The following is a 26861-nucleotide window of genomic DNA, read 5'->3' as shown; positions in this document are numbered from 1 at the left end:
CCAGGCTACTTTATGCAAATGAGGAGCATCCGGCTCTGACTCGCCGCACCTCTCAAAAAAAAAGAGAATGTTTTCAGAGGGCGCCCAGATAGCTTAGTTGGTAGAGCAGGCGTCCATATATAGAGGTTTAGTCCTCGACGCAACGGGCATGGGTTCGACTCCGACCTGCGGCCCTTTGCTGGGTGTCATTTCCCCTCTCTCTCCCATTTCATGTCTTCAGCTGCCCTGTCAAAAATTTAAAAGGCCAAAAATGCTAAAATAATATATTTTTTTTTTTTGGAATAAGAGCGAATTTTCCAAACAAGCCGCCATTATGGTACGTTTTGAAATCCTGGGGCCGACCGCTGCACGTGAAACGTTCGTCCAATCGGGTGCAGCCATCGCGGCTGTAGGAGGGTGTAGCCAGCTTTCTTTGCTTGTCACTGGTCAGCGAAGAGAAACTGATAACTGTTGGTGTCACACCCACTAGCTGGCAATGCTGGAAAGCGGGACGATTCCTGTCTTTTAAAAATAAAAAATAAAAAAACGCCTATATGAACCGTACCATTAGTCCCTTTTTGGAAAGAAAAAAAAAAGTGCTAAATTGACTTCTGGTTAAAAAGAACTTTCTCACCCTCCTTGATTCTGTGTAGAGCGGTCATGTTGCTGGGAGGGTTGTTAACCAGTGTAATGGGGTCAGTGTGAACGTGTGTGTATGACACAGGTTTTTTATTTTCTGGTCGTCTTTTCCCTGGGCTCAGGTGAACACGCCACGTTGACACGCATGAAGTAGTATCCTAGATTAGGAAGCCAGGGGGTGATGTTCGTGGCTCAGCTCACAGGAAAACGTCCCGCGGGAGCCGCCCGATGGATAGTCTGCATCTGATGATCACTCTTACCTGTGTCTCTCCCCCTAATCCTTTGGGATCTTACGCTACCAATTTAGAGTTCCCAGTGGGTTCCCATTCTGAGAGAGAGCATACAGTATAGTAAAGAGAGAGGAAAAAAAAAAAAAAAAAAAATGTTTGAGACAACATTGAGCATGCCGGCGCTGTTTTATTTGACAAGCCAAAGTGTTTTTTTTTGTTTTTTTTTTTTTAATACTGCAGAGGTGATTTTTGAGTTGCTTTTGTCCTGAATGTCAACACAACTGTTGTTGTCTCCCCCCCCCCCCCCCCCGCTGCAGGCATCAGCGCAACCTCAGAAGACATCCCCAACAAGATCGAGGACCTGCGGTCAGAGTGCAGCTCAGACTTTGGAGGGAAGGACTCAGTGACCAGTCCAGATGGGGAGGAGTCAGGCCACGGTAGGAGAGTGTCACATCCCAGCTAGCCATCAGCCCAGTGTCTGTCTGGTCTAAACAGCATCAGCCACAGCTATCCATCCCTGTCACTTCCACAGCTGCCGAGACTAATCACTCTTCTAGTTCTCTGCAGCTGTAATTGTTGCATGAAGTTGTTGTATAAAGTTAAATATTCTTTGTTAGCCTGGCTGGGGAATCATCAGGCTATTATTTTTTTTTTTTTTTTTTTACTTAAAGTTAGGGCTGCAAAATTAATTGCAATTGTATCGAAATCGCAATATGAACTAGTGCAATATCCAAAACAATATTTGTTAAATGCAAAATATATGTGTCAAAGCCTTTCTGAATGAAGTATTGTGCTGCTGCAGAGACGTCCCCGCCTACAATTTGTATCCTACAGACAGAAAGTCCTTGTTCGGTACAGATCCTCGCAAAAATCACACTATAATCGTTTTAATTTGTTTTTCAATGAAAATGCGAACAATGATACAAAAATGATCATTCCCTCCAATATCGTGAATCATATTCCAATTGCAATATCAGTCAAAAATAATTGCAATTAGATATGTTCCTCTTATCTTGCAGCCCTATTTAACGTTAGCATATATATATATATATTTTTTTTTTCAATAACATGCCATGTGCACTTGTGGTTCAGTGGTTAATTTAGTAAATGCTTTTAATTGTCTCGTGTCCTCTTGTGTTTTTACAGGCGCACATCATCCGACATCTCCGCCCTCACAGGCCGATTCCTTGCTGGCCATGTTCGATCCCCTCTCCTCCGCCGAAGGTAATTTGCGCTCCCAGAATGCTCTGCAGCCAATCGGAAGGTAGAAACGAGTTATCATTAAATTCCTGCCCTAATGTCGCGGGCTCACAGAACAGCTTGAGCTCTGTGGAATTAACCAAAAGAGTGCCTGCGCCCCTCTCACATGCCCTTACCCCCAATTACTGGTCATATTAGAAGTGCAAATGAACTGTCATTTCATTTTGGCCCATTTAGGGTGCCAAATGATTCTTCGCAGTCTTTGTTCCTGTGCATTTTTGTCTGTAGCGCAGGTTTGAAATGGTGTGTGTGCGAGAGGAATGGCTTTGTGTCTGTGGCAAGGTGAAGGGATGACAGGTTGAGAGACCTCACCCCGGGCTCTTTGGCACTGTCCCCTCCTCCCACTGTGCTCATGGCACCAGGCTGCCATTGGAAGCTTTTCAGGAGAGAGAGAGTCTACCCTTGGAACAGGTGGCCTACCTATACCTAGGGCTCATCTCCCACTAACATCTCTCTTTAGCACTCTCCCCACTTTTTTTTTCGTCTTCTATTGGTTTTATATTGTTTAGCTACTCTGTAGAAACAAGTGAGATTTTGTGGTACGAAACTACACTTAGTTCCTAGTAGCTTCCAGAAATCCCAACCTGTAGGGCTGCTCGATTTATGGACAAAAATCATAATCGCGAGTATTTTGGTCAATGTTAAAATCACCATTATTTAACACAATTACTCATTGACTTTTGGAAAGATGTTGCATTTACTGAACCTAAAAAATAGTGAAACATTTAAACAAATAAACAGTGAAAACCCCTTGAACGGTGGAATTTCCCTTCATACTTTTCCTGTTTGAACTTTTTTTTTTCGACAGACAAAATAAGAGTTTACTCACAAAACGTAATGTGCTAAATAATTGTTTTTGTCGATGTTTTTGTGATCGCTAGGTGCCAAAATCGGAATGGCGATTAAAATGTGATTAATTGCACAGCCCTACCTTCTTGGAGGATTTCATTAGTATATTTAAGGCTTTAAAAACAGATATTTACCTAGGCTAGTCTTTGTGGAGCCTGTGCTGTGAACTGGTAAGTAAGTAACCTAAAAATGAAAGAGAAAACAAAGTGCTCAGGTATATTTAAATATTATCCATTTTGTTTTTTTTTCTCTCCCAAACGCACCTTTTTTATTTTCTCTTTTATTTCCTCAGGCTCCACTGGAACAATAGTGAGGCCCAAAGTGCACTACGCCAGGCCCCTCACCCTCCCCCCGATCCACCCATCCCCGAAGCCAGCGCCCTGGGGCCGGAGACGCGCCACTCTCTCTTCACGCCCCACTGCCTGGCCCAGGCCGAGCTGGAGCACACCAAGCAGCGCCACTCCTTCCCCGACAGGCTGGTCCGGAGCCGCAGCTCCGACATCGTGTGCCCAGGCCGCCGGCCCACTAGTGACCCCGGCCTCAACCGGCGGGTCGCGGTGGAAGAGCGCGACCCTGCCGGGGTCTTCACCTTAGGACCGTCCTCGTCCCCCAGCAAAGACTCCCTCAAAGGAGAGGTAACCAGACACGTGCTCAGCCACTGACAGAGACAGTCGTATTTTTTACTAATGCTGCTGAGGAGCGGCCCTAAAAATAGTTTATTTCTGGTTTCTTTCCAGCTGTGGTCTGTAATCATGTTAGGGCTGCACGATTTGGATAAAAAAAGTCATTCTGCGATTTACAATACTGCAATTACGATTGCAATTGCCATATAGTATCATCATGAGTTTACTTCATAATCAAGGAAAATGAAGAGAACAATTCACAACATTTTTGAAATGTGTATTTTTTTGACATACAAAGTTAAACGAGCATAAGAAGATATACATGAACAAAAATGTGTGGATTATTTTTTTTAAATAACTTCATATGCATGAAAAATGCCTATGAAACAAACAGATTTCCCTAACGTTAGTTATTTGTAGTTATTTATAAGTGCTCACTAAAATAATATGATAATGCAGTTTAAAAATGCACTTTGTTTTATTGTCACAACAGAACAGAGGAACATAAAAATATATTAAAAGTTCTGATAAATGTATAAAAATACAAACTTAAGATGTGAAACTTAAAAGGTTAAACACGAGTGTTGCCAACAGGGACGTTGTAGAGCGCTCTCTGGGGGACCAACTATGCAACGTCAACACTCAGAACGTGGTTGAAGGGGGTTTCGTCCGGTTTTTTTTGTTTTTTTTTAAATATTAATTCATCGGCCATTATAAATGCCATACAGATAGTTTGGAAAATGCCTAACATGGGCTGATAATATCGTCCGGGCTGTAATGCAAAGTGAGTTAACGGTAAACACCAACACTCTTAAGACACGGTGGCTTCATCTGTTGTTAAAGTGAAGGGCGTTACAACGTGGAAACTGATCTGCGCACAGTGTCACGCACACAGCCCACCTTTTTGTTTACTTAAATCGCACAACTGTTGCGGTTATGTAATGGCAAAGAGCGACATTGCGATTAGATCAGCGGTGCAGCCCCAAATAATGTCCTCGCTAACGTCTCAGTCTGTCTTTTGTAATTACCGTCCAAAGGTTGAGGACAGGAAAGACAGTGACGACGAGAAGTCTGATCGCAACAGGCCATGGTGGAAGAAACGTTTTGTGTCAGCCATTCCCAAAGGTAAGGAAAGAAAACACTCCCTTTAAGCACGCCCCCTTTTCTAAACTGAAATATGAGCGTTTACACATTTTAAAAGTGATCGGTTTGATTTGATCTCCTTTTTTTTTGTTTTTTGTTGCACGGGAGAAAAAAAAGATCTTAATCACAACCGACAGGAAATATCACACTTTAAAGAGCAGAGCGAAAGCCAATTCATAATGTGAGAGAGAGAATGATGGTCCGTGTTGTCCACTCCATTGCTGATGTTTCAGTTGGAAAATCATGTTTCTTGTTGTTTGAAGTTACCTCAGAGACGTGTCCGGTCCTTTTTTTTTTTTTCTTCTTTTTTCTCCTCTCACTGGCTGCAGATTTATATAGACTTTTTGTAGCTAATCAGTCATCGGAGGCGCTTTAGCTGTGTAGATTGTACGGCCGTAGCCCTCCCAGCAGTGCTGTCAGCCAGCGGCTAATGGTCATTAGATAGACCTTTCTGTCATCCGCGCTGATAGATGACACATCTCTTTGTTGCAGTTCTACTCTACAAGCATCTCTCATACATCTGTCTGGGAAATAATGAGCTGTGCCCACACAGAGTGACTGCTTCTAACTCTTTTGAGATAATGTTTCTTAAGTAAACATGAAATTGATGTTCATAAAACAGAGCGCTGTGTGCACATGGGAAAGTAAAGAGCCTAAACCACCCGATTCTCCATCCAAACCTCTGTAAAGTCCACAGTTTGTGTGTGTGTGTGTGTGTGTGTGTGTGTGTGTGTGTGTGTGTGTGTGTGTGTGTGTGTGTGTGTGTGTGTGTGTGTGTGTGTGTGTGTGTGTGTGTGTGTGTGTCCTGTCGCTCTGCATGGTGACGCACAGTTGTCAGTTGTCCGGCAGAGCGAGTGGCAGCCCGTGTGTGAAAGGCCAACCCCCTGTCTGTTGTGTCCCTCACAGTGCTGTATTGGACGGCTGAGAGTGACGTCCCAGGTAACGCTTCCACGCTGTCGTCATTGAGCTAGCTTCGCTGCTGGAGCCGGCGGTTGCCCCCCATGCTGCTTTTAGTAGATGCCGCCTTTAGAGCCGTAGAGCTGTGATGTGACATGGTTGTAGCCCGACTTCGCTCCTCACCCATACATCCGTTTTTTTATCCCCCCCTCACCTTATCCGTGTTCTCTTTTTTGTTGTTGTTGTTGTTGCCACAGTTACCATTTTACTGTACGGAGAACGCAGAATATCAATGTAGATACTCCACCCAGCGTTTCCGGTGTGTGCCGTCAAATTGTAAAACCCCCGTGTCTCTCTTGTTTGTCCTGTTTGCACCCTCGTGTTAATAGGATAAGCATCAGTGGGCTTATTTCCATCAGTATATCGACTGGACTTTGTATAATGACTTACAGTGGACCTTTGTGATATTCTGCTATGATCCAGTGGTTTAGTTCACCCTGTGAATATTCAGTTGCTTTTTGTTTTTCTTTAGTAAAGTTCTACATTAGACTGTTTGTGTTAATGTATGATACCATACATCATACATTGTGATTTATTTTAGTCTCAATACAAACCATGGAAAAAAACAAAAACAAAGATTGGCCCAAGTGGCTGTCAGCAGGCAACTCATGATCAGCATGTCATCCAGCGATAGTGACAGTGGTGTCAGTCCACTAATGGCGTGTCTGTCCTCCTGCAGCGCCCATAGCTGCGTTTCGGAAAAGGGACAAGCAGGAGAAAGACGACGTTGTCCCGGAGCGTGTCCCCCAAGGTGCGTCCTGGTTTGGTTGAATTAACACTCCTAACTGGGGACACAATGTGGATATCTGAAGCCGGCTTTCATTTGAATCCATCTTGTGTGTGTGTTGGTTGGGTTTTATCAGATGACCCGTTGCCCAGACAGAGCTCTCACGCGCAGGCAGCCGAAGACATCCTGGACAAGTACAGGAACATCAAGAGGACGAGCCGGAGTGATGGAGCCACAGGCGGAGCTTCTTACGATGGTACAGGAGGTCAGGGAAAACACTTTTTACTTTCACTTTATATATGCATGGAGTGCATGGAGTGCTCAGCATAAGTGAATACACCCATGCTAAAGTTGACTAAAAAGAGGAATTAAGAATCATCTTTTGGAAATTTTGGATTTATGACTTAATTAAATAAATTATCCCAGGCCAGTTATTTCATGGATCCAGGATACTATGCATCCTGATAAAGTTCCCTTGGCCTTTGGAATTAAAATAGCCCCCCCACATCATCACATACCCTTCACCATACCTAGAGACTGGCATGGGGTACTTTCCATAAAATCATCTCTCAATGCAAGTCAAACAAGCTATTAGGCTAACTGAAATAAAACCATGCCAATCTCTAGGTGTGGTGAAGGTTATGTGATGATGTGGGGGGGCTATTTTAATTCCAAAGGCCAAGGGAACTTTATCAGGATGCATAGTATTCTGGATCCATGAAATAACTGGCCTTTAAAAATAATTCCTTTATGGGAATTTAACATAGGGGTGTACTTACTTATGCCCCCTGTATTTTAAGGCAGAACATTTATTTATTTATGATACATTATTCATTCACAAAGATGGTGTCCTTATAGGTTGGATTTTTCCTCCTTTTATTTTATTTTATTTTTTTTTCTTTTTAGTCAACTTTAGCATGGGTGTATTCAACTTATGCTGAGCACTGTATGTGGCTATTACGCACAGTTGCAGTAGATGCATGGAGTCATTTGCCTGTTTTTGTTCATGTTGACAGATCTTTGTGTTGAAGACGGCGTGCACGACTCTCCTAGAGAAGACGCTCTGCAGAACATTTCTGCCGACGACCTCCCAGACTCAGCCAGCCAGACGGCACAGCAGCATGACTGCAAGTTCTCTTTCAGGTCAGTCACTCACACAACACTTTCTGGTTCTTAATAGATATTCTTAATCATTGCTGTTGATTAAATATGTTTTTGTGTGTGTCTGTCTGTCTTCCAGTGATGCAAAGAAGAAGTTGAGGTTGGCATTGTGTTCTGCAGACTCAGTGGCTCTGCCCATCATGGTTCCTGCAACCACGCGAAACGGGCTGCCTGACCACATGGACTCTGAAGGTAGGCAGTCCATCTGTGCTACATCTACACTACTGTGTTTTCCTTTTTAACATTCCTTTCTGAGACAAAAACCATCTCCGCCCACACAAGTTTTAGCAGAACTAATCTCGGTCGTTATTAACACGCCTGTCAACTCGTATCACACGACCAGTCGCATGCTCTGGGCATGCGTGTACCAGTGTACACAGGAAGCAGAATGGCCGACGTTACTCTGCGGTTGAAAATCATGTATGTAAAAGTTGAAAGTACAGAAAATACTTTGGAGAGGGAAAAAAAACAGCAATGGCGAAAAGTAAGACCGGGGACGTATTTGCTTGAATCGACGACGAGGTGGAACTGTTACTGAAAGAAATGCAAGCCTAACAGACAAGTCTGACGGACACGCATCAACGTTTCCAAAGGTCTCCGTTTCTGCCCGTCCAGACTACAAAGCAACCCTGGAGTTTTCAAACCAAAACCTGGGCACCAGTGTTTCCAAATGTCTCAGATTTAGGGGCTTGGAAACGCCGGAGTACGTTACATTACATGTCATTTAGTGGACGTTTTTATCCAAAGCGACTTACAATCGCTATATACGTCAGATGTCGCACGCCTCTGGAGCAACTAGGGGTTAAGTGTCTTGCTCACACATTGGTTGATGTATCGCAGTGGGAATCGAACCCAGGTCTCCCACACCAAAGGCATGTGTCACATCCACTACGCCATCACCACCACCAGTAGTGTAGAGTAGTGTGGACTCGAGGCGTAAACGTAGCAAAAGATATTTGTTTTTAAACCAAAACGTAGTAGTGTAGCCTTAGTAACCAATAACTGGTGATACAATACAAATTGATGAAGCGCAATGCATTTAAAACATGTTCAGAGGTAGAGTGTATTCATTTCGAGCTCTTGTTAAAGTTTGTACAATCTACTAGACTTTGGGTATCTTTGTGACACCTCTCCATGGGGAGCAGGGTACAAGCCCTTAATGTTGGCAAGCATCCAACCTGCTGAAAGTGTCCTTAAGCAAGACGCTAAATCTGTACCACCTTCACATTCTGACTGGCCTTCCAAGGTTTGGGGCAAGGTCGAGAGAGAGTGGGAGATGTTAAACGAGAATTCCCATATGGTGTCAGTACAACTTCCCATTGTTAAACCATCGTACATATTAAAAGCACTTGTGTAACCCCAATATTGGTCCAACATTTTATCAACAAGATACAAGTGTTCTGATGCCGCACAAAATAAAGGCAGACTTGTTAGGCCTTTCCACCTTCACATCCGGACAATAGGCAGAATCAAGTGGCATCCTGTAAAAGCAGTCACCAGTTAAACCCGTCGGACTCCCATCTTTTTGTGGCCATCAGTCCCACTGTCATGTGGAGGCAGCGGGTTGATCAGATTACAGCAGCGTTGTCTAATGCCGTCTCTCTGTCGTCCTCTCCCTCTCAGAAAATTTGATCGTCTGCTTCCTGAAGATCCAGCTAGCAGAGGCCATCAACCTGCAGGACAAGAACCAGATGGCCCAGATCCAGGAGACCACGCGCTGCGTCGGCCGCTTCGACCCACGCACCTGCAGGAAGCTGCTGGCTGCCATCGCCGAGGATTACAGGTAACCGTGGAGACCTGGGGGGGTCGATGCAAGCACTCCATGGGTCTTTCACTTAGTAGGGCTGTGGCGATATGCTTTTGTTTGTCCCGATTCGACAATACATGGGTGCCAATTTGTATCGCGTTTTTTTAAATTTTTAAATTTTTATTTATTTTTAATTGCGATTCTAGAAGTATTGTGGTTCAACAGTATTGAGGATTGCCATTTTCTTTTCCTTCCAAGTTGAATAATACACTTCTAGAGACAATTTATCATGAGTCATTTCTAAAAACTAATTGTTTTCTAAGAAAGCTTTCTAAGCTTTCTAAGTTTTCAGTCAAACATTTATTTCATTTGTTAAAGAAGTACGTAACATGGATTTTCTGCTTTTGCTCTGATTTGCTTTGAACGGATAAGTTGCTTTGAACGGATATGTTGTAGTTGCCGTCAGCGGTGCCTTATAAACAGAAAATATAGTATAGTAAGGTGAATCAGTGGTAAAAAAATTAATAAATAAAAAATATTGATTCTAGGGAAAAGAATCGATTATAAAAATCTGCGCCAAAATCAATCAGGATGCATACGATTTTTTTCCTTCCCCACCCCACTTGGTTATCTTCTCTTTTTTTAACCCTCCTGTTGTCCTTGGGTCAATTTTGACCCATATTCAAAAAGTTTCTATATCAGAAATTTGCCTTTCTTTCAACCAAATTGTCAAAAAATAATGTGGATGGTTCCATACAACCATTACTCTTAAGTAAAATAAAAGATCAGCTCAGTACTATCATTGAATTTAGGTGTTTTATTCAATTTTATAGCATTTGGAGAGAGAAAACTATAAAAGAACGTTGAAAAGAGTGACAAAAATGTCGGAAATAGCTTCAAAAACGTGGGGGGAAAAAAACAAAAGCGCAGGAAAAATCTGACAAAAACTTTGGTAAGAAGTGACAAGAAAACCTATTACAGACAGAAGCGTTGAAAAGACAACCACAACGTTGATTTTTTATTTTTTGGTCCCAGAAAAATTTGAATTTGCACAGATGACGCGAAGACAACACAAGGCTTAATAAGTACTCTCGTTTTAGGCATTTACAGAGATGTAGCCATCGATAAAGTGGCAATAATAGAATACAAATGTGTGTGTGTGTGTGTTTCCTTCAGAAAGCGGGCGCCGTACATAGCTTATCTAACCCGGTGTCGCCAGGGCCTGCAGACGTCCCAGGCCCACCTGGAGAGGCTCCTCCAGAGGGTGCTCCGAGACAAGGAGGTGGCCAACCGCTACTTCACCACCGTGTGTGTCCGCCTCCTTCTGGAACACATGGAGGCCAAGATGCTGGACTTCATTAAAGGTATTTATTGCTACTTTTTAAGACATAAGAGGCTTTATTTTCATTGCACTACTGTCTCACAGTATCACATACAGTATATGCATTTGTCCTGCCTGAAAATTAAATTTAAATATTATAATCACAACAACAAAACAAACACTACAATGTAAGAACCTATTTAAATTAAAAAGACAGATTAAATAGGAGCAAGAAGTGGATGTTTAGTGGAATACTTAATTGTCCCAGTGAAATTGCAACCTTAATGAAACTAGTTACATATGTATTTAGTCTGGGAGGATACAGTATGCTTTTTTGTCCCGATTTGATTGTTTCACAATACATGGCTGCCGATTTCAGTTTGTATTGCGGTTTTCATTTATGATTCGAGAAGTATTGATTATTGTGATTTTTTTTTTTTCCTCCTATAACAAAAACAAAAGTTGAATAATACACTTCTAGAGACAATTTATCATGAGACATTTCTAAAACCTAATTGTTTTCTAAGAACAACGCCCATCACATGTCAGTCAGTCAGTCCAACATTTATTTCATTTGTAAAGAAGTACATAACATGGATTTTCTGCATTTTCTGATTTTGGTCAGTTTTGCTAGAGACGGATATGATGTAGTTGGCGTCAGCGGTACCGTATAAACGGAACATACAGAGATTGGCATGGGGTACTTTCCATAAAATCATCTCTCAATGCAAATCAAACCAGCTATAGGCTAACTGAAATAAAACCATGCCAATCTCTAGGTATGGTGAAGGTTATGTGATGATGTGGGGCTATTTTAATTCCAAAGGCCAAGGGAACTTTACCAGGTTGCATAGTATCCTGGATCCATGAAATAAAAATTTGCCTGCCTTTATGGGAATTTAACATAGGGGTGTACTCACTTTTGTTGCCAGCAGTTTAGACATTAATGGCTGTGTGTTGTGCTGTCCCCTCAAAATAACTCATTTACACTGTTATACAAGCTGTACACTTAATAATATTACATTATAGCAAAGTGTAATTTCTTCAGTGTTGTCCCATTAAAAGATATAATGAAATATTTACTAAAATGTGAGGGGTGTACTCACTTTTGTGAGATACTGTATGTAGATGAATCATTGATAAAAATAATGATTCTAGGGAAAACAACAGATTTGAAAATATATACTTGTAAAAGCCTCCCCCCCCCTCCTCCCAATCCCTATTATGTATATATTTCACTTTCAGTGTAAATAAAAGTGCACAAATTCTTTGTCTGTACTGTCAGAGTAGAGAGAATCCTGACCTTCCTGCCATCCTATTATCCATAAATACAGTAGATACATGATTTGCAAAATAGGTGGTGGTGGCCCTTTTTATAAGATAAACATTTTAAATTTTAACATTTAAACATTCAAGTCCCAGATATAATGGGATGTGTGTTGTCTACCTCTTAAAGCTTGACAATTGAATGTCAGCTAATATGAAATTACTCCACAATTTGTCAGACATCGTCCAGATTTATTCCTTTTTTTTTTTTTTTTTTTTTTTTTTTTTTATTATACAAAACTTCCAAAAGTACTTGATGTGCCTCGAAGTCTTTACACAACATCACTTTCCTAGCTCAACTTGACTCCCTTGAAAACACTCCCTTGTTGTAACATCTGTTGTTCCTCTGCTCCCCCCTCCAGCGTTCCAGGGCTGCACAGCGTCGGATGACAAGACGGCAGCCGTGGAGGATTTTCTGCGCTACTTGTACGGCGCCATGGCCCGTGATGCCATTTGGCAGTACGCTAGTGAGGACCAGCTGCAGGACGCCCAGATGGCTATCGAGCGCAGCGTCATGAACCGCATCTTCAAACTGGCCTTCTACCCCAACCAGGACGGAGATATTCTCCGAGACCAGTGAGTAGCTGGAATAGCACCAGTTACCACACACTGTCACCAGGCAGCACTCCAGTTTATTTGTTATTTGATCTCATCATCATGTTATTGCTAAAATGCTTTTGGTCAGGTGTATTTCCTTGAGCAACAACATATTAATATTTCACCCGTAAATATAGTACAGTTTATACTATATTGTTAAAGTCTGCTCTAAAATCATTGGAGCCCTTTAAAGAGACTTAGGGCCCTATTTTGCACCCGGCGCAGCGCAAAGCCCGACACAGTTGTCATTTTTCCACCCAGCGCCCGCGTCATAGCAAATGCACCTGCGCCCATCTGTGCACCCATGGGCGTGCTGGTCTTACAGGGGAGGTGTGTTCAGTTTGCATTCTTGGCGTATTGCTATCTTGAGGCAGCGGGAAGTGGTCGTGCCATTGACCCACAAAAACCCGGTCTGAAGTCAGTAGCGCAGCATTTCATTGTTATTTTAACAGCGAATTAGTCAAATGTGCCCAGGCTCGTGCGCAGAGCGCGCACGCTACAGTATGCGTGTTAAACACACACATTGTGTGATGCGCAGCAGCACACAAACATGCAAAAGAGTAAAAATAAAAAAATATTACAATGTGAAATAGTATTATATGATCTGCTCGCGCACTTTCACTTCACACACGAGCAGATCAGTTTCTTCTCGTGAAAATCTCTCCTTCCTGCTCAGCAAACCATCATAATAGCAACGCGCCAAGGTACACACGCACCTGGCTTTTAAAGGGAATGGGAGATGACACTCTGATTGGTTTTAGGGTTGCACGATATTGACAAAATGTGATATCGATTATGAATATTGCGATACAGATATTCATTTTGGTATTTCTAAACATATGTAAAATTACAAAAGTTACGGGGAAACGCATCAAAATAGATTCCTAATGAATAAAACAAGTGTTCTTACAACACAAGGTTTATTTCAACTGACAGTCATATTGGACTGGTCCATCATGAATAAATAAATAAGGACCATGTCTACAGAACAGGACATGTTTTACTGGTTGGACAGTATAAAATAAATAAATAGAGGACAGGACACAACTTTTCTTTCGCTTTTCTAATTCATTTCCGTTTAGTTGTCTCTATCTGTTTCTTCACTTACACTGTCACTCTGTCGAAATATGCACACACGTGGTACGCTCCACAGTGTTTGTCACGTAGTGGACCCGTGCGCTGACGTGCACTAACGTGTGCAAGTGGCACGGTAACGTAACGGTAACGTTTCAAGCGGGCTCTAAATCAAACCCAACTAAGCCACACAGCCAACGGACGGGACGCAGCGCTCCACAAAATAAACAAAATATTGCATACTTATTGTGACTCTTTCGATATAATATTGCACAACGTGATATTGCGATAACGATATCGAGTCGATATATCATGCACCCCTTATTGGTTCATTGCATGTTACGCCCAAAACACACCTACGGTTAATTATGACACTACGTCCAACCCTTTGGAACCAACCCACTTGTCCAGTGAGTTTACACTAATGCCTTGAGGACGGCTTGCCTCCCAGAAAGAGCCAACCGTTACTCCAAATCCTTCATTCCCTCTGCAACTCAGTTGCTGAATGCGGAGAAGCTGTCTGGAATGTATTTTGTTACAAACCTCATATTGGTTATGTGTTTGTTATGCATGTGCAATACACTCAGCACTTTATGGATTCTTTCTTTTTTTTTTTTTTTTCTCGTCTCTCTTTATCGTCTTTATTCGGTTCTAATTTCAAATATTTTTCTTGCTGTATACTTTGGATCTCACACTTCACTATATGTCCTTTTATTGTGCTCCCTCTGTCACTGGTGACTGGCAGTATGGATGTGTGTGTAGCGGCTATGTTTGGGTTGACTGTAGCAACTGAATTGCCCTTCGAGGATAGATAAAGCTACTGTATCTGTGTCTGTACACAGTAAGTATGATGCTGGGACATATACTGTACTAGCAAGCCAGGTAGATTAAGTCTCAAAGAGTTGAAGCCACTTAATCACTAGAAAACCAGAGCGGAAGATACATTTACTATAAACTGCTTTAAATTTTGGTTGATATGAAGGATTGGATTGGATTGGACAGCATGTGCGCTTGTCTCTCTATGTTGTCATGTGCTGAGTTGAGTTGTTTTGTCTCACACAGGCTTTTCCATGAACATATCCAGCGGCTCACAAAAGTTGTGACGGCCAATCATAAAGCTCTTCAAATCCCAGAGGTATCTTCCTCCTGCTGACATTTTTTGTTGATTTATTTTTCGTCCCTTCCATGCATGTCTGGAGCTGGAAGAGACTTCTCAAAGTGTTAGTCATTGATTTGAGTTAACTCTTGCGGTTGCAGGTGTACCTGAAGGAGGCTCCGTGGCCCTCTGCGCAGTCCGAGATCAGGACCATCAACGCGTACAAGACGCCGCGAGACAAAGTCCAGTGTATACTGCGCATGTGCTCCACCATCATGAACCTCCTCAGCCTGGCCAACGAGGACTCCGTCCCTGGAGCGGATGACTTTGTCCCTGTACTTGTCTTTGTCCTCATAAGGGTAAGTCTGTTCTTATTTTGTTTCATTTTTTTTTTTACCTTGGGTATTGATCACTCATTGACTTTTTTTTTTATTTTTATAAATGAACCCTAAGAATAATCGGTTACACTTTACTTGAAGGTATCTACATAAGAGTGACATGACACTGTCATGAACGTGTCATAAACATTATAAACACGCTTCTTTTAGAAAGTGTCATTTGGTTTTTTGTCATGACAGGTTATGGTTAGGGTCCATGTGTCATGACTGTGTCATGACAGTGTCATATGTTCATGACAGTGTCATGTCACTCTTGTGTAGATACCTTCAAGCAAAGTGTAACCGAATAATGATCAGAAAGTGATCCCACCAAATGACTGCATTATGGCTGCAAGGCATCATGAAGACTGATACCCACTAACCTGCGTGGATGCATTGTACACATTTGCATATTTCTGATTGTAATCCGCACGGGCGTAGCGCGAGCTTGTTTCAGCGGCTAATGTGGGCCCGTCCTTCCATCTCCTCTTCCTCCTCCCCCCCACCACCACCCCCCCCCCAGGCAAACCCGCCCTGCCTGCTGTCCACCGTTCAGTACATCAATAATTTCTACGCCAGCCGGCTGAGTGGGGAGGAGTGCTATTGGTGGATGCAGTTCACCGCGGCGGTGGAATTCATTAAGACCATCGACGATCGCAAGTGAAGCAGAACAGCCACCTGTATGGGCAGACTGCGGGGGAAGGAGCCGGGACACTGGGAGACTTCCCAACCAACTGCTCCCTCTGCACAGCTTAGAAAGCCTGGCCCTCAGCCTGCTCTGTATTTGTATAGCTTGTACATAGCCAGAGACGTTGAAAGAGTACAAAAAAAATATATATATATTACTGTATGTATGTGGACAAATCCAGGTTTGAGCCGTGCTGAAAAACAAACATAACAGCCTTGGGTAAAAAAAAAAAAAAAAAAAAAAAAAAAAAACCTGATTTAGATTTTTTTTTTTTTTTTTTTTCTCTTTAATCACATTTGGGGTCCGTATTGGGAATTTTATATATACACAAACACCAATATGACATTAAATCAACCTAAAAGATAATCCTATATAAAGGGACCAGACTTCCTTGATGTGATCACTGATCTTTATATCCCCCGGCCCCTGCTGAGTGAGAGGGAAGGGCTTCCAGTTAAATTACAATATAAATGTTCATTAAATGCATTGTAACGTGGGGATGTCCAGTGCGTGGTAGTTACTGATTAGATTTAGTGGCTCATTCACACTGAGATCAATTCCATACTACTCATAAGGTAAGCGTATCAAAGCAAATAGGGCAGCTTTTTTTCATGGATTGTTTACTTCATCTTTATTCCCAACAAGCAAGTGTGTCAGCGACAATTTGGACATAAGGGCCCACATATTTATATGAAATAAAAATGTATTTATTTCTGTAGTTCTATTTAATGCTTTTGTTTGTCTAATTTAAAAAAATGAAAAAAAAATGAAAATGCATTTCATGCCCATTCAAGATGTCTGAGGCAAGCGATTATATATAAAGTAAATAAACTTGCTAGAAAAGCTTGAGTTAGGAAGGCACCTTAGCGATGAGTAGGTGGGAATGCTGGGGGATTAGGAAACAGGGTCAACTCATGCACAGAGTAGTGGTGGCATTTCTGGAAATATTGAGAAAAAAATAAAATTGTGCCTTTTTAACGTGGGGCGCTCTGTACAGGTAGTTATATTTGACTATTATTTTTAACCCAGCATAGGCATTATTCTTCCCCATCCCCCCCCCATGGGCCAACCACATCTCACTGAGAAACCTTTGTCCCGCCCCCGCTGCAGGAACATCCACATCCCTGATTGTCGTGGCTCAGTCCCTTTTTTAAAATGCACTTGAATTTGAACAAATATCCCCTTTTGGTATTCTAGATCCTACCTCAGAGTTGAAACCAATGAGCCTGATTATGACTGTCCTGCATTGGTTGTCAACAGTACTGGATCTTTTTTTTTTTTTTTTTTTTTGCACTGGTAAGAAATAGTAAAACAGTAAGGGGGAGTCAAAGTTGGATTTTGAGCTGCTGTGATGCTTGTTGTGCTCACATCACCCCTGATTAACACACGCCTTTGTTAGCGAACAAAGACCTTTTTTGTTTTGTTTCTAATCGTATGAATCGATGCCACGTGGGCACACTAGTGAACTATAGGATATTAGCTCTCTACCTCCTCATAAGTTCAAGAAAGGGACTCGTCTTTATGTGCACTTACATATTATTTTCCTCTCCCCAATTTGGCGTGCTGTGATATCCCAGTGTCATTGTATCTTTCCAAATATAGTCCAAGCATGTCTTTAATTATCCAGAAATGACTAAAAACTCCTCTCTCTCTCGCTCTTTCTCTTTCTCTCAAAATCCTCTGCTTCATTTTTGTGCACAGACGTGCCACGTGTATTATAGTTTTTCGATAATCCCATTTTCACAGTAACTGACTTGACAGCACAATACACCGTAGGATAGAAGAGCAAATAATCAACACTATTGACTTGTTACTGATTTTTTCTTTTTTTTTTCTTCTTCTTTTCTTTCAGTTTATGCTAAAGTGGTTGGCGTAGTACGTGAGTGTGGTTTTTATCTAGTGCGTGCGTGCGAGACGGCCGTGTGATTGGTTGACCCTCTGCCTCCTCTTGCATGAAGTCACCGAGTGGTCTGTACATTCTCAGTCATGGTAAACCGTAGACTAGCGTTAGCATCTGCCACCGGCCAGTAATTGAACCTGCAAGAGGATGCAAAGCTTCCTTTTGTGTCCGTCATACTTGTACATCAGAACTCGATTTATTTTGCACAAAACGGATTCGTTTTCCTGAAAGAATTGACTGGGAGCAGGGCGTTTTTTTTTTTTTTTTTTTTTTTATATAAATGTCATTACTTCTGGCCTCTACAGTAATTCAACATAAAAGCATTGCGATTCGAATAATGTTCGAGTGACATGTTAACTCTTTTAAGCTTTCACATTTATGTGCAACATCATAAATGCATATTTTTCTTTTCTTTACGTACTGTACATCTGTCTACAGTCTCGTACCAGATTCGTATGTGCAGCATGCTTCCTCGCAGAGTCTCTGTAATCAATTTGATGAGAAAACATGCACTGGAAAATCAAGTTGCAGGTTGCATCTATACTAATTAGGTTCATGTGATGTCACTTTAATTGGAAATGCATATACTGCACAAATCTGATGAAATTATTTGGACCTGGCTTATGTTTCGGCATTTTCTCTCAAGATAGCCGGTCGGCAGCAGCCATACAGATGACCCTAATGGAGTACTGATCAAAACGCCCCATTATTCACACAAATGTACACACGACTGTAACGGTAACTTTAGCTGTGATTGTATGCAAACTACTGGGCACTGGTGTCAAGTGTTGAGTCAAAGCTTTACTGCTCTGCTCCCTGTACAATTGAGTTAAAAAAAAGCTGAGCAGAGGAAGAGGGCAAAAAAATAAAAGAAACAGTTCCACATCTTACATCTAATTTTACATTTAATTGTAAGCTTGCACAATTATGACATGCGGGGAAAGCCGGTTTGTCTTTACTGTGATTAATGCATTATGTCATTCTTTAAAAACAATAAAAGAAGCAGAAGTTTTTTCTTTTCTTATTTTTTTTTATTTTAATTCTTCTGTGACTCTTGTGATACATTTTCACTGAATGGGGGTTACTTACTGTACACAATGGTGTTTCATTATTCCGTGGCTTCTTGGGACAGTTGTAGGTGTATGTGGCTGACAGTTCACACAATAGAAGAAGAGATGGTAGGGAGATTTATGCGTGGAATATAATTGTCGGTGGGGGCAGTGGAGCAGCATCATTCAATCTAGCAGCCACAAATAGCAAGCTCTCAGCAAACATTTCATTACTGCTGACAAGTGTACGGTGGATTGTAATTGGAGATATCCCCTCATCTAAAAAGCCCTCCTTACTTCACCGATTGCCTGCTCTAATACTCATCTTTTTATTTTTTTTTTCTTCATCATAAACTTCTTCGTGGGGTGCTTTAAGTCCCCTGATGATATCGAAGAATTGTTAATTTAAATTCAAATTTTTTTCGGTGTGTGAAGTTAATTAGTTGCACAAGCCAGTGGCTAGATGAGGCCAGATTTGGAGATTGGATCTTTTGACTATGTGGCACTTCGCTGATTCGAGATACAAGGAGGCTTGCTTTTTGTTTTTGTATTTTGCTGCTTCACACATTACTATTATTATTGGCTAATACTTTCTTCAGCAGTGATCTACTGTAGACGCAACATGAGGCCTGTGCAGACCTCACATACAGGAGGTGTAACATTACTACCAATTTAGGCAAGGTGTTTGTTTTTACAGGTGAGGGCAGATGGATCAAGTGAGGAAGACTCATCTGAGTTTTATATTGATGTCATCCTGCTGCTTGAAGACATAAGCAGGCCTGAGGTCTCGCCCAGATGGCTGTGTAATGACAAATTATTAGTCCAGCGGGGCTTGTGCATGACTTCACACGTTGGTCTGGTACTTCCTGGCGGAAGGGGAGCAGTTTAAAAAAAAATAAAAAATCCCCTCCCCCTGTTTTAACTGTAACATACACCAGCTCAGCATCAGACAAAAATGATCTCATGAAATCACACAAATTGACTCCCTGTAGGCCTCATTATAAAGCTCCCACTAACTTTATACAACAATGGGAAGAGTAGAATTCACAGTAGAACAATACAATTGCCACTCATACTATAATATAAAAATATATATATATATATATAAAAAAAAATGCATAATCAATTGTAAAAATGTGTGTGGTAACAGATTCCCGAAAGATGGGCTGAAACTGAAGGGATCCAAGAGTAGGGAGAATACAATAATGCACAACAACATGACTAAAAGTACACCATTATACACCACATGCAATGCTAATCCACACCTGGAATATGAATATAGCTGGGTTATTCCAAGGAGTCACTGCATCTAAAGCAGGGAAGCTGGATTTCTTTTTATTATTAAAACCATAGGACCATGCAGCTGCAAGAAGAACAACAGCAGCAGCAGCAGCAGCAGCAGCACTGTTACTCTCAGTGACTGCTACGTTCTAGCCACTGTACAAGGGAGTGTTTTACCCTCGGCGGCCTGCAGATGGCAGACGCGCCATTCCCGACGACGGTGTGCAGATCTGATCTGAGAGCGGCTCAGACAAAGAACAGCACGGGGGCGCGACGGCTTGACATTTAAAAACCAATGGGACTCGCTGTCTGGAACTGGATCCGTTTTGTTCATTGTGGCTCTTTGTCAAATTCAAAATGTTATTCGGTTATTATTCTCATTATTCCCATTATTGAAGTAGTAGGCCTAGGTCGAACATATAACACGCTTAAAGCTCAACGCGCAGGAAAGTAAGTATGGCTTAGCTCTTAAGAATGCTCTGTTGTTGACTTAAAGGTTCCGCGTGGCATTTTTTTTCTTCCTGTCCGCGTGTCATCACACGCGAGCGCGCGCCCTCCTCCCACCGCTCACGCGCATATACGTTGCAGGTACAGGTCCGCACGGAGCCTGCATACGGTATCCGGTTGGGACTAATCTGCCGGTGGTGGCGGGAAATCTCCACAAAGGACAGAATAAACAACACAAGGCAGCATCACGTCAATTAAATTAAGTGTGGTGGGGAGGGGGAAGGGGGGCTGGGGAGGTTGTCTAAATGAACAAAAATGTCAAATACACATATTAAAACTTAAATGAAATAGCCGCAAGGATGCAGGCAGAGGAGATTAAAACTCAAAGGGATACCAAGTCTCTGTGCCCCGAGGTGGTGGATACTGTAAGGGAGGCAAACTGTAAAAGTGAGCGCCATTCTCTGTATTCATTTCAGCTTAAACTAGACTAAACAAAGACAAAAGGAGATGTGTGTCTTTGTAACAAATGGCAGAATAGCTCTTAGAAGGTTGCCATAAAGAGTCAATATTAAACCATGGAAATACAATAAATGCTAACCCCAAACAGTTGTGCTATAGCCTAGCATAGAGCTGGCCAATATGTTGATATTATATCGTGATATGAGACTACATATCGTCTTAGATTTTGGATATTGTAATGTCGTAATATGGCATAAGTGGTGTCTTTTCCTGGTTTTAAAGGCTGCATTACAGTAAAGTGATGTAATTTTCTGAACTTACCAGACTTTTGTATCTGTTCTATATTTGCCTTTACCCACTTAGTCATTGTATCCACATTACTGATGATTATTTATCAAAAATCTCATTGTGTAAATATTTTGTGAAAGCACCAATAGTCAACATAACAATATCGTTGCGCTATCGATATCGAGGTATTTGTTCGAAAATATTGTGAAATTAGATTTTCTCCATATCGCCCAGCCCTATTATAGCATCATTCCGAAAGACAGATATGTGGATTATTGCATCCCTGTGCACTTTTATTGTGGCATCAAGCCCACTGGGTTTAGTCTAAAATAGTAGACATAGTAATACATGACATATCTTGTGCTTTCCTTTACTGCTCGCCACAAAGGATAGCCTATCAATTAAGCAAGGGTGTCTGTTACAATGGTGCTTCTGAGGCTTTACCACTCCTTCCTTTTATATTGTGCTTATATCATTAGAAAAAAAGAACCATTTGCACAGGCGCAGGCCAACTCTCTTTCTTGTGAAAGAAAGAGTGGGTGGTGACATCAGATTGAACCGTGGAAATAGAACAGGAATTAGATGCACTTAGTCATCACATGTTAATGGCAGCAATCAACAGCCAATTACCCGGTGTACTTGAGTACCTTGACAAGTGCAGGTGTACCCTACAACTAACACAGGCCCCTTCTTTTTTTTTTTTTCCACGCATTTCCATAAATTCGACAGTAAACTCCCTCCCTGATTGAGCATGCATGTTTCATTGAGGTTGCAATTAAGCAATATTGTTAGGGCTGTGTCAAGCGTAGATCGTAAAAGAAACAAAACCTCTTGAGGGCAACAATAACATATTTTTACCTGCATGCATGCATGCAAATCAATAAAGTGATTTGTTTTTATTAAAATGACCTTTGTTACTGCCTAGAGAAAGGTTCATATTGCTTACACACATTTGCTAATGTGAACATTTCTAAATCAATGTTCAGAATTGTGTTGGCGGGCGGCAATTTTTTATTTATTTTTTTGTGCACAACTGGACAGTGCAGTGGTGTCAGCGCCTGGCACGGCTCTCATTGTGAACATGATCTAGGCTGAAGATCTGCGGCTGATGCTGATGATCTCTGTCACTGGGGTGGATTTCAGGGCCCTGACAAGTCTAGGAAACACGCACACACGCAGATGCATTAGATGAACACATCAGCCCTTACACAAACTGTAAGGCGAGCCGACCAGTATGACCCACTTTGATTATTCTGTCCTTAAGCAACAGGTTGACGGGCTTCCCTAGATGTCATCTGTGTCGTTGGCCTCTGTTCAGAGGCAGCATTCAGGACCCAGGGAGAGCTGGCTGGCAACATGCCCGATCTACAAGTGAGCTGTCCTATCATTGACATCAAGTAAGCCGAAGATGTCATGTCTTCATCTTGCGAGAGTTCAATCCCCCTTTCAGGATGGATCAAGCTCTGTGTCGCTGCAGAGCGGCTGTGCAGATAAGTGCAGCGGGTCATACTTCCTCCTGGGAATGTCTGCAAAATAAGCCTTTGGGATACAGGCATGCTTAATAAAGGCTGCTTTATTGGCGGAGCAATACATTGCACAAATGCGCGCGTGCACTCTGTATCCTACAACACTGGATTTGCAATGTACAAATACACGCCCCTGATCAAGAGACAGAGTGTAGGCCTATATTTGTTGCTTTTTCAGGCACAGGAATGTGTTTCTGTGAGCCGTGCATGGCCTGGTATCCCGGGCTAACAGTCCATCTGGTGGACAGCGCTGTGAGCTGCAGCGGTGGCGAGCTCTGATCTCAGCAGCTGGTAGGACACACCCCACACTGGAGAGGTTACCATTAAGATGTAGGGAAAACCCGTAAAAGAGAACGTGTGGAGGGGTGTCTAATTTAACAATCGAAAAACTGGAAAGAAAAGGTTTTTGAAAAGAAAAGCTATATCGTCGGTGGAAACGCACTGTTGTGGTTGTTAAAAAATAAAAAAAATAAATCCCATTGCTGTATTCAAATGGAAATATGCAATTTGAATTCATTTCTGTTTTGTTGACATGTTTTGTCTTTTTGTTTAGTCTTGGTAAAATAATAGACAGCCAATGACTAATAGCACAGACTTCACACGAAGCCAACATATTTTATAATATTCGATAGAATACAATATGACCATTGACAGTCCATTAGCTTTTAAGAATGACCTGTTCTTTCCCTCCTCTCTCTCTCTCTCTCCATGTTTTGTTTGCCCTCCAGCTACTTGACTTGTTCTACTTGACTCCTGAACCATTTTAATATCAGGCTGCCATGGCTTTCCTTCCTGTAAGCCAGCGTCTTCATATTTCTGTTTCTGCCCAGAACGAGAGATAAAAACTGAAGCGTGCTGTTGGTTCACTCTACCAGTGTATATTAATAGACTCGGTGACCTTGTTAAACACCGCGGAGAGTGTGCAAGGAGCACAAATGTTGGGAAAATATTTTGGATTCATTTGACTATGATATTTTTGTAAATAAAAAAAAAAAATAAAATAAAAAAAGAACACCTGTGTCCTCCTGCTGCATGCGACGAAATGCAAAGATGTTGATTCCCTGAAAGGAATGCATTAATACATTGATCTAAGAGTCCAGAACACTGTGCTAAACATTCCTTTCTGGAGCTTGTTGACTTCCAATTCAAAAGACATATAGTTTAATGACATTATATGTCGCCGTTAAACCATAACAACGCATTTTTGATTGCACGATATTAGAAATATACAAAAAATAAATAAAATCCATGTAATGCAACGTGCCAGTTCAGTTGTGTTTAGTGCTAAATGCAACAGCTCGTTAGCAGTTCATATTAATCACTTTTGAAATGACATCAATAAAGCAGCCCAACGGAAAAATGGCAATTAAGCATTTATCGGCCCAACGTGATCAGTGTTGTCAGAGGTCATGTGCAGACGTCAATGGCAGACGTCAATGGCAGCCTATGTGCGTGTGTGTGTGTGTGTGTGTGTGTGTGTGTGTGTCTCTGAATGCACGTGTGCTTGTGCATGTTAAAAACCGGCCTAACTTTTTCTTCGTGACAAACGGCCTCTATAAAAGATGCAGCCTGTCTCGCTGCAGCAAACCTCTTATGCTCCGTCTCTCTGTCACTGGCACTTTGTTTGCTTACTCGCAGAGGAGTCCACAATGCTATATATTAATTAAGGGTTTCAGAAACAATAATGGCGACAATAAAGACAGTCCTCCCTCTTTGTCCTCCGCGTTGTGCCGTCAGACGACATTAGGAGGCATTTGAGAGGAGATAGGGGAGGAGGAGGGGATGGAGGAGAGATAGGTCTCCTTCTCGCCGGAATGTAATCTCCCTGATGTTACATGGTGCAGCCTAAACTGATAAATTGCAGATTAAATGGCGGCCACACTCCACTTCACCCTGCAGCCTACACCACACCCCCTCAGTTCCACACATTTTTGCTATTCACTGCCTTCTTGGCCTGTCAATTCTGCCTAATCGTGAGAGGCACTAAAACACCAGGTCTTGACAGAGCCAGATCAAGAATGATGAACATCTCTCAATGGCAAAAGACTCGTGCTCCTAACTCTACTAGAAGGCTCGCATCACTTATGCAGAAATCAGCGGCGCGCCAGCATCCAGGAATTATGCCTGCTGACAGGAGATGCATGAGGTACGCATTGTGCGGCTGGAGAAGCCTTGACAAGTTATAGTTAACTGCAGCAATGGCGACCCCGAACACAAAGGATACAGCGCGGCTTATTAATGGTGGAGCATCCATGTCAATAATCCCTGCTTTTGGGTTGTGTCCAGAGTCATGCATCTTGCCACTTACAAGTGGCACACACATTTGGTTTCACAGCACATATTCTCTCACACACACACACACACACACACACACACACACACACACACACACACACACACACAGAGCACACATTTCCTCAGTGGCTATTCTCTCTCTCTCTTGTGGGCTGGAAAGCTTTCTTTTCCTATAGAATGAATGGCACAGCAGCTGGAGAAAAAGAATGAAAGGTGAATATATATACACCTGTGTTTAATTATTCATCTTAAAAAAAAAAAAAAGGAAAAAACCTGCCTGGGGAAGGTGTGCCCTCCCGACCTAATCCATAAGCATGAATACAAAGAAATAAGTCATTAAATTCCCAACCGCATGTTGCTTATGTCGTCTATGGAAATATTTGTAATGTATATTCTAATTTTTTCCGAATAAATTAGGCAGAGATGCATTTCCATGTAAATTTATTCGAGGCGAAAGGAAGCGGAGTGTGGGGGGTGCGGTAAGATCTGCCAGATTATGCATAATTGTAGTATTGTAGCCCTCATTTCTACATCTAGCTCCGTATTGCGTGGTCATTAAATTCTAAAATAATGGCAACCTCACAGCTTCTCGTCCTAATTGCCCCTTCCATACAATTGCCTTCTCAAGACAATGTGATGAAGTGTGCTGTAGGATGTGTTAATAAGATGGCATTTCTAACTGAGGAGGACAATGCTTTGGACTTGTACTCTCAGTGTATACCAAGTGGAGTGACTTCACTCACTCACTGTCTCTCTTATTTGCTCCCCTTTTCTTTCTTTTCTTTTTACTGCTTGATGCCTTTGAGGTGGCAAACAACTGAGCTCACAGAAGCCCTGACATATCAGGAGCAAACTGGGATTTCAGCTTGTCTCCACTCATTTCAATATGAGGAGAAATCAAAGAGGGGAGGCTCATTAATAAAAAGACGTGTCTCTAATCCACTCAGTGGTTGGGAGGAAATTCTTTTAATGAAATGCAACATGTTACCTAATTGCGCGGCTGCATTAGGAGCACGGTATACATTTCAAAGGAAAAATATGCATGATTTTTTTTCAAATGTAGTATCTCTCAATTGAGACCGGATACGAGTGAGGGAAAGGGAAGGAGAGATCAATCTCTGTGATGATATGTGAAAAGGGCAAGCTCCTCGCCCAGCATGTACTTTTCCTCATTACCTTTCATTTGGCAACCGAGCATCTTCCACTTGATGCAAAATAAACAACTTGAATGCAGTGCGATGATATCTGGCTGCAGTGGAACCTGCGTGTCCTCGTCTGTGCATATTGGTAAACACACATTTCAGACTGAAAGCTTTAGCTGCACTTGCATGATAGAAGGTTATTATAACGTGTTTAAAGTGTCCCCCCGGTGGACATTTTGTCCACGCTGCGACTTGGTGGACTCATCACCAGCAGTTTGGTCTGTGCACACACACACACACACACACACACACACACACACACACACACACACACACACACCCCCAGAGTGCTCTCCTTGCAGTCTAACTTAAACATCCTCCCAGCTCCCTCTGACGTTTAGCCATGCTTCATCTCCACATCCTTAAAAGCAGAAATTAATGACAAGCACAAAGCTGCTCATTTATAATTGCTTCATTATACCGATGTGTTCTCCTGACAATAATGGTGTTGCTGGTGTTTTTCTAATTATATGGCATTATTTTTTGCTCGTTATCAAGGACTTCAGGTAAATTATGGAGAAAATAATGACTGCCTGCCTGCTTCCTCCGTCTCTCATGGATTGCACATCACAAACAGTCTCTGTGCAACCGAGAGCCTTATCAAGGAGGTTGTTGGCTTG

At 42.0% G+C, this 26861-nt stretch overlaps 1 protein-coding gene across 1 annotated transcript in view; it reads left to right on the top strand.

Moving 5' to 3' along the window:
- The window catches only part of gapvd1 (GTPase activating protein and VPS9 domains 1), a 49184-nt gene extending 32093 nt beyond the window's left edge, over positions 1-17091 (top strand). Inside the window, 15 exon segments of the mRNA XM_028578889.1 lie at positions 1166-1285; positions 1995-2072; positions 3250-3294; positions 3297-3592; positions 4618-4705; positions 6360-6431; positions 6544-6672; positions 7424-7550; positions 7648-7760; positions 9192-9351; positions 10492-10679; positions 12325-12538; positions 14696-14768; positions 14891-15088; positions 15630-17091. Coding sequence (XP_028434690.1) covers positions 1166-1285; positions 1995-2072; positions 3250-3294; positions 3297-3592; positions 4618-4705; positions 6360-6431; positions 6544-6672; positions 7424-7550; positions 7648-7760; positions 9192-9351; positions 10492-10679; positions 12325-12538; positions 14696-14768; positions 14891-15088; positions 15630-15770 — 2042 coding nt within the window. The 3' untranslated portion in view covers positions 15771-17091.
- The last annotated feature ends 9770 nt before the right edge of the window (positions 17092-26861 follow it).

Source organism: Perca flavescens, chromosome 5, assembly GCF_004354835.1.
Source record: "Perca flavescens isolate YP-PL-M2 chromosome 5, PFLA_1.0, whole genome shotgun sequence".
In the NCBI taxonomy this organism is placed as follows: Eukaryota; Metazoa; Chordata; class Actinopteri; order Perciformes; family Percidae; genus Perca; species Perca flavescens.
Note: the sequence above shows the minus strand (reverse complement) of the source record. Positions and strands in the feature narration are given on the sequence as shown.